This window comes from Gigantopelta aegis, chromosome 7 (genome assembly GCF_016097555.1).
Source record: "Gigantopelta aegis isolate Gae_Host chromosome 7, Gae_host_genome, whole genome shotgun sequence".
Taxonomy (NCBI): domain Eukaryota; kingdom Metazoa; phylum Mollusca; class Gastropoda; order Neomphalida; family Peltospiridae; genus Gigantopelta; species Gigantopelta aegis.
The window spans coordinates 24832873-24841041 of NC_054705.1; the positions used below are offsets into that span (position 1 = coordinate 24832873).

An 8169-nucleotide genomic window follows, 5' to 3' on the forward strand; every position below is an offset into this window, starting at 1 on the left:
CTCGGGCCGTTACACAACGGCATAGGAGGAATATATACATAAACATTTTGTTATATACACGTGACAAGATGGTTGACAGTAAATACATTAATTACAATACATTCACAAACACATACACAAACACATACAATCACACAAATCAATATATTATGTAATAGTACAGATATTTAATACAGATATACGGGTATCCAAGTACTTATAAACTTATAAACTTATAGATTGTTAAACTTCTATATGGTGCAGTGGATAATGATAGTATTTTGTTAAATATGTTTGGTTTTGATGGTGTTTGTAGTCAAGGGCGTTTGAATTCATTAGTTATTATATTTATGAAATATGATAATTTCTTTAGGGAACTAATTCGTTTATTCTCCATTAGTTCTCTAAATTTATAAGTACTTGGTCGCGTATAATAATATGGGTGTAGCAACTGGACTCTTGAATTATGGGGAAAAAATGGCAAATAAAAAGATAATGGAACTCGTCGCCAATGTCCATTACATTACATAATGTGCAAATTCTATCTGCTACGAGTATATTATTCCAACGTCCAATTTCAACGGGTAGGTAATGGTTAGACGTTCTAAATTTTAAGAGTGTTGTCCACAGTTTTTCTGGTAGTTTATTGATATAGCTTTCGAAATATAGTTGTTCTTTGTATAATCGGTAAGTGTTGCCTCTCGATGACAGTGATATGTTATTTTTCAATCTTTGTAAATACTGATCGCATTGTCTTTGTTTAATTTGTTGTGAGAGACAATTTACTGATATGAAAGATTGTCTTATCCAGATATCACCCATTCCCAAGTTATTCAGTGTGTTTTAACAGTATTAATCCAGTTATAGTTAGTTCCGTTATAAGGTGGTCATTTAACATAATTTTGTATAAAAGAGTAGACAATTTTGATTGTTTTTCTGATATCAGTCGCGCCCAATAACATACCATTCTTCTATATATAGTTAACTCGACAGGCGTTCTCCCTAACTCTCCATAAAGCATAAATATTGGTAGACATTCAACAACAGCGTGGAGTAATTGCTACAGTAACTTTGGTCCTCCTGACAACAAACCTGTCAACGTGTCATTAAGGTTGCAGTGTACAAAATCGGATTTCAGTGCCGACATGTAATCTTTCGTCGATAAATTCAGCAAATCCAGTCTGTTGTACAACAATGGCGAAACAGAACAGAATTTTATCTGCCAATATACTTATCGACTGCTCTAACCACTTTTGTATGAAACGCAGACAGCACGGCACGGATCTAAACCGAACCGAATGGAACTTTACTCTAGTACACAGCCATTGCTCTGATCACTTCTGTATCAAAAACAGACCGAACAGCACGGATCAATACAGAACAGAACAGAATGGAACTTTACACTAATTCACATGCATTGCTCTAACCACTTCTATATAAAGTTTATTTTGTCTAACTACATCACTAGAGCACCACTGTGGTACGTCCCGCTCCACTTTTATATGAAAAATAGAAAGGACAAAACAAAACTGAACAAAAAACATTCAGAACTTTACACTTACCGACAATATATTCGTCTGCCTTGTTTCTGAGAATCTGGACCAAGGTGCCAAATATTCATCATATTCTTTGAATTGACAGTTTTTATACAGTATATATATTTTTCAATTTGAATTTTATCTTTTAAAAACAAATTAAAAGAGCATATACATTATATTTTGTTTTTGCTTTTGCATTTTACTTCTATATATGTAATATTTTACATTAATAATGAGCCAATTAGCCACTAGTATTATGTGTATTTTTGCTGTTTATGATTCCTAACATAACTGTTTGTTTATCGAATTGTTCACCGTTCAGATTTTTTCCACACATCTAAGACATTGGAACACTCGTTACAGAACCGAACTTAATTTGAACTCGTAACTTACCGACTGCTCGTCTCAGATTTTCCTGGACATGCTGCACGATATCACGGAAGTCCTCCTCGGTCAAATCACTCAAGTCGACATTATTGTCGTCTGCGCGTTCAGCTTCCTCTATGACGTCTGCCTCAAATTCTTCAGCAACCGGGACAGCACGCGCCACGAATAGAATCGCAGCAAAAAAGAGAATCGTCAATTCGAAGACATCTTTTTCAGTCCACTCTGTACAAAATTATGAAAGTTGTGTCAATGTGGCATTTAAATATACTATCGATTTTTTTTTTTAAATTGTGTGACTGGGTGATTTTCACACACGTGATAATTAAAACTGCGCATGCTCGTTTAGGTGTTATGTAATTCTCTAACCGGATATTTACTATGGTAACAAGTTGTGAAACTGCTCGTGGCGGTATCTCCACGGGTGTGAGCTAATAATCGTTAAAAGATTAATCATGTGTATATACGTTGGTCCATAAGCATACGCTCTGGGGTTGGGGGACTGCCCCCCTAGTGCTGTAGTAAAACCTCAAATTCGGGCAAACCTGATACAGATATTCGGGTAAAATGTGCTAACTTGAGACCTTTTTACCATGTATTTCCATCACTCTACCCACAAAATTAGTTGTAATACATTGGAAAATGTGTAGTGGTTCGTTTGCAACCTTATATAGCCGTTTTGTAGTAATGTAATATGGATAAATGTTGTTATCCAGATTCGAGCATTTTTGTTTAATTTGGGCAAAAGCCAGCCTGCCCCCCTCGAATCGTCCCCCCCCTCCCCCCCCCCCCCCCCCCCCCCCCCCCCCACAAAAATGGGAGGTCGTACGCCTATGCGTTGGCCGGGAGTAGATTATGGGGATTCTTTCATACAACGTGGCCATTTTGGACATACATTTGCCAATATCTATCATTTGAGGCACTAAGTGGACTCCAATTGTAACGTCTCTAGATGGATTTATTGACTACAGAAATATTGAAAAAGATGTATTAGAATAGAAAATCCAACTTAAACATGCGAACATACGAGTGTTTTAGTCTTTCGGGTTACGGCGGCCGCCATCTTGAAAAACTCAAAACGCTCAAAGATGCCAGCTGGGCATCGTTCAGATTCTGATTGTACACTACTTCCCCTACCAAAATCAGAAATAACCTGCTTTGGGGGTATTTTTGCAAGGTTAGGGAAAAAATGCCTACTTGGCTACTGGACTATTGCATAGATGATGCTGAACACTAAACTCGCAGTACTTTCATCAAAATAAATTAAAAAGTAAAACGATAAAAACTGAAAATTTAGGTCATCTTTTCATATATTCGTCTCGTCCTAAAGCAATGGCGTTCATTGTCAGCTGCCAGTTTTGATATTCATCATTACACTGAACGTGACACAGGTTTGAATACTCGGTCTTAAAACGATTGCAGAAACCAATTCTTGATATCTGTATTTGTGGCACCGATGGTCCTGGTAAAATTAACTTGCTAAGGGGAGCACAAAATTACTCCCTTTAAACTTCACTAGAGGTTAGAGGACACTCAATATCCTGAAGCTAGCTATAGGGTCCACCGAGGGTGATCGAGTGCTCTTCATCTCAGCTATGTCCTGTTCACCGATAATATCACGAGCTCCAGGATGCATGGCCCACCCACGTGATGTCCTTGTTTGCAGAATACGTTCCCATTGGATAGTTACATGACGCCTATTTTGAGAGAAAAGGATGTTTGATCACGATTTCTGATTACCATCGGTTGTAAAAAGGACGTACGACATCACGCAACAGTCAATAAAAGACAGACTGCGATTCGCTTGCATCACCCCGAAGACCTCCATCGCAGAACCATGTTCGTGAAAGCGTCGCTTCTCGGTTTTGCCGCGCTCCTGTTCGTGGCTCAGGCAGCAGTCCCGGTCTCCGAATATCTGGAGCCAACTGATGATGACGTCATAAAGGAAGACGAGCGTGCAGACGACAGTGCCGATGTTCACTTGAGTCACGTGACTGAAGACGACTTGCGCAGTGTCCTTCAGGATGTCCAGAGATACGTCAAAAGAGCTGTGGGTAAGATTCAGTAATAAGTCATCATCCTAAAATACAATACACCTGGCGGCGGGACGTAGCCCACTGGTAAAATGCTCGCTTGATGCGCGGTCGGTCTAGGATGGATCCCCGTCGGTGAGTTCATTGGCCTATTTCTCTTTCTAGCTAGTACACCACGACTGGTGTGGTATGTGCTATCCTGTTTGTGGGATGGTGTATATAAAAGATCCCTTGTCACTAATGGAAAACGTGTGGCGGGTTTCCTCTCTAAACTATAATATATGTCAAAATAACCAAATGTTTCACATCCAATAGCCGATGATATTATGAATCAATGTGTTCTAGTGGTGTCGTTAAACAAAACAAATTAATAAATCTGTACCAGGTGGTGATACACAGAATTTCATAGATTCGAAGAGCAATATTCATATGCCTTGGAAGATACCAGCAATTTGCAGGAAGGGGTGGGGTGGTGACTATAATATTAATTCGATTTTCAAATGGAGGGGTATGCAAAATGATTTAGGTACTGTCTTAATAAATAAATAAATGAATAAATAAACAAACAAACAAACACATTATTAAATAATTATATTTCTGTTACATTCATTACAAATGAACGTCATCCCATTGGTCCAGCCGTAGCAGCGGGAGTTTGTTCGTTTCTCAATAAAGGTAAAACTTACGTTATCAGTGAACGTCATATCTGATGACGTACTTAAAGGATATTAAACGAGTTTCCATTTCGTAACATGTTTATGTCCCGAATGAAATAAATTTCAGTGTCACGAGCTTTAGCGAGTGACAATGAAAAGTATTTCACGAGGGACATAAACATGATACAAAATGGTAGCGAGTTTAATATCCTATTTATTACCCATAATCGATTTTAGTTTATATCACTTAACTCGTTTGGTTGATGTTCCCGTAAGGTTGTATAAGAAAAAAAAACATTTAAAAGTTAAAAATTAAATTTTAATTTTTTTAAACCTTTTAGTGTTATTATTAGTAAGTATGTTTCAAATTTAATTATAAGGATTGTCTATTATTTTTTTTACATTCATGTGGGTTCTAAAAAATCAAATAAAAAATAAATTAGCCAAGTCAAACAGTTTGCGGATAAAAAAATATGTGTGGGATTTTTTCATGTACCTCAATGAACGTAAAAGAAATAACAGATAATCATTGAATAAATAAATAAATAATGGAAAAAACACCCCAAACAAACAAACAAATACTGCCATGTTGTTATTTATTATTCGCCAGATTTGAGACTTACTAGTCATTTGTTCACGCTGGGATATTGTTAAACATGCATTCGTTAGTTTAGTTTTTCATTTGTCTATGTGTCCGTCCGTCTGTTTCTGTGTCCGTTCATTCACATCTTCCTGTTTTCAGCCCACGAACACATCCTCCGTGAGATTGAACATGTTAAGCGCCATCTTGAAATTCTTCATCATCACCTTGACGGTAAGTTGTTGATAGTTATGGTCCCTTATTATGTTTGGGGGGTGTTACCGAATTTGTAAAAATTCCGGATATTTGGACCGCGTTGCAGACGACAAACCTGCTGTCATGTATGAGTAATGATAAGCGGTCTATACACATTATTAAAAATACTGATGCATTTGACACATATCTCACACCTATAGAGAGAAAACACTGGTGACTATCGTTACGTTTTAGACGTTCAAACCATAATCGTCCCATTGGCCACAGATCACAATTATTTACTATATACATATTATGTTTGTATATAGCTTTAGTGACTATAGTATTTTTTATTAATATCAGTAGGCCCATGCATGTTTATGCACCTTTGCCTGCCTGAGAGCAACATACCCTGAAAAGGATAACCCATTTTGTCCAGCTCTTTCTCCCAGGATACTAATTTAAACAAACACAACCACTAATTTTGCATGGCCGGAATTAACAACAAAAAGTATTCTATGTCAACAAGTTAAAATGTTTGCAAACTACATGCTCTCCCCTGTTAACTTCAGTCTAATAGTTGTCACTTCAAAGCTGTCTACCATGACATAATCACAGTTAAACAGCAGACTACTTGCGCGGATATATATCCGGATTTTGGTCAACCAAATGGGAAGATAACTGTGACCTAAAGCTCGTTAAAACGAGCAGATCTATGGGGAAATATAAGACTATACAACAGACTATGTCCATCGGAGATAATTGTCACTACATGTGTACGTGTATGTTTTCACAAGAACGAAAGAAATCGTGTTTTTTTATTCCTTAACAGGTGATGGAGAGCCAGAAATTTCTGAACTAAGAGAACTTACAGAACGACAGTTGAGTATAATACAGAATAGCGATGGAAGCAAGACCTATGGCTTAAACATTCCACTAGGAGCTGCTAGTGTTAGCGGGTCGTTCACCAAGCACAAAGGGCGGCTTACCGGCGGGAGTCTAGGGGGAACTCTCGGTGCTGGGCTCCAGGGATCAGGCAGTCTCAGTTACGACAGAAAGAATGGGTTTGGAGGATCAGCTGGGCTTGGTGTTGGAGCTAGTGGGTATGGTACAGATGCCCACGTGGGGTGGAGCCAAAAAGGCGGGTGGACCAAAGGTGTGGGGGTAAAAGCCGGACCTGTTGGCGCATCACTCGACCATGGTAAAGGCGGTTGGAGCTCGTCAGTGGGGTTATCAGGTGGGGGTCACAGCAGCGGGGGTCGCAAGGGGGGTAGTCGACCATCAGGTGGGAGATCTTGGTGGGGTAAACGAGACACACGATATGTCTTAAGATCTCCGCTATAGTTGACACATGACACTGGTGATAACGCTGGGGTGCAGTACTGGAGATGTTTTATATGCAGGGGCAACATCCAGAACGGACCATTTCGTTTTGTTGTCGGGCGGTTTTGTTTTTGTTTTTGTGAATGTTTTTGTGTGAGTGGTTTTTTTAAAAATGACACGTTTAGTATTTGATTAAATTAAAAAAAAATATATTTACAAAATAACATATTACTATCGTATTCAAGATATCATCGTGGGGTTCTATTTAGTTGTTTTTGTTTTTGTTTTCATCTGTTGTTTCATTTATAGAAGTGATAATAATATATACTGTTCTCTACCCTAATAATTCAGGAGCGTTATTGTTAATTGCATGTGTCATTTGCCGTGTTACTGATCAGAAATTCAAGAAATAAATGTTTGTTCGTATTAATAACTGAGTTTCTGTTCTATTTTATCATTGCAATAAGACGTGTATGAGTACAATCATATAACAGGCTAAGCTATAGAAATGTAATCGATTGGTCGGGATGAGTGCGGCAAAGTTGTTGTGCTTTTTTCCCCGATAAACCATATGGCCGATGAAAATGACAATCGGCCTTAGTGGTGTCGTGGTAGGTTGGTAGGTACAGGGTTCGCAGCCCTGCTACTGACCCACTGTCCTGGACAGACAGCCCAGACAGCTGAGGTGTGTGCCCAGAACAGCGTGCTTGAACTTTAATTGGATATAAGCACGAAAATAAGTTGAACTGAATGAAAGGAAGATGACAATAACTATAGACGTGATGGTGGTGGTTCTGGATATGGTTGGGGTGAGGTGGGGCCTTCCAAACAGACCGAATTCAAGTGTTAGTGGTTAGTGAGAGAGAAGTCAGTGTATTGGCCTTACACCTACCAGTTGAGCCGTGAAACTCGCTCTGGGTACCGGTACCAGGAGGTGAACCCAGTACCTTTCAGCCTGAAGTCCGGTGGATTAAAAACTACACCACCGAGGCCTGTGGACATGCTAGTTCACGACCTTGGTATATACTAGTCGTGGAGCAATGGTTGGAAAGGAAAGGAAATGATTTATTTAACGACGCACTCAACACATTTTATTTACGGTGATATGGCGTCGGACATATGGTTAAGGACCATACAGATATTGAATAACGAAACCCGCTGTCGCCTTTTTTCGATTACCAGCAAAGGATTTTTTATATCCACCATCCCACAGACAGGATAGTACATACCACGGCCTTTGTTACACCAGTTGTTGAGCACTGGCTGGAACGAGAAATAGCTCAATGGGCCCACCGACGGGGATCGATCTTAGATCGATCGCGCATCAGGCGAGCGCTGTACCACTGAGCTACGTCCCGCCCCCTGAAATGGTTGGAATGAGAAAAAATCAAGCGTGGAATATTGATCCTATGACCAGTTACACTTAGCAATATCTCATGTTCGATTGTACAGTCCGTTGTCCGGTATAACCTAGTTAAAAC

General features: G+C 39.1%; 1 protein-coding gene across 1 annotated transcript; it reads left to right on the plus strand.

Moving 5' to 3' along the window:
• Nucleotides 1-3137: 3137 nt before the first annotated feature.
• LOC121377533 (keratin, type I cytoskeletal 10-like) lies at nucleotides 3138-7118 on the plus strand. The gene is made up of 3 exons (XM_041505565.1): nucleotides 3138-3955; nucleotides 5333-5404; nucleotides 6198-7118. Exons 1-3 carry the CDS (start codon nucleotides 3739-3741, stop codon nucleotides 6707-6709), a joined length of 801 nt encoding a protein of 266 aa, XP_041361499.1. The 5' UTR covers nucleotides 3138-3738; the 3' UTR covers nucleotides 6710-7118.
• The last annotated feature ends 1051 nt before the right edge of the window (nucleotides 7119-8169 follow it).

Excerpts from the sequence above, each read along its gene's own strand:
- LOC121377533 (XM_041505565.1), top strand. The coding sequence starts at position 3,739 with ATGTTCGTGAAAGCGTCGCTTCTCGGTTTTGCCGCGCTCCTGTTCGTG. Across the intron at positions 3,956-5,332 it reads ATACGTCAAAAGAGCTGTGG|CCCACGAACACATCCTCCGT; the intron begins GTAAGATTCAGT and ends TCCTGTTTTCAG. Across the intron at positions 5,405-6,197 it reads TCTTCATCATCACCTTGACG|GTGATGGAGAGCCAGAAATT; the intron begins GTAAGTTGTTGA and ends ATTCCTTAACAG.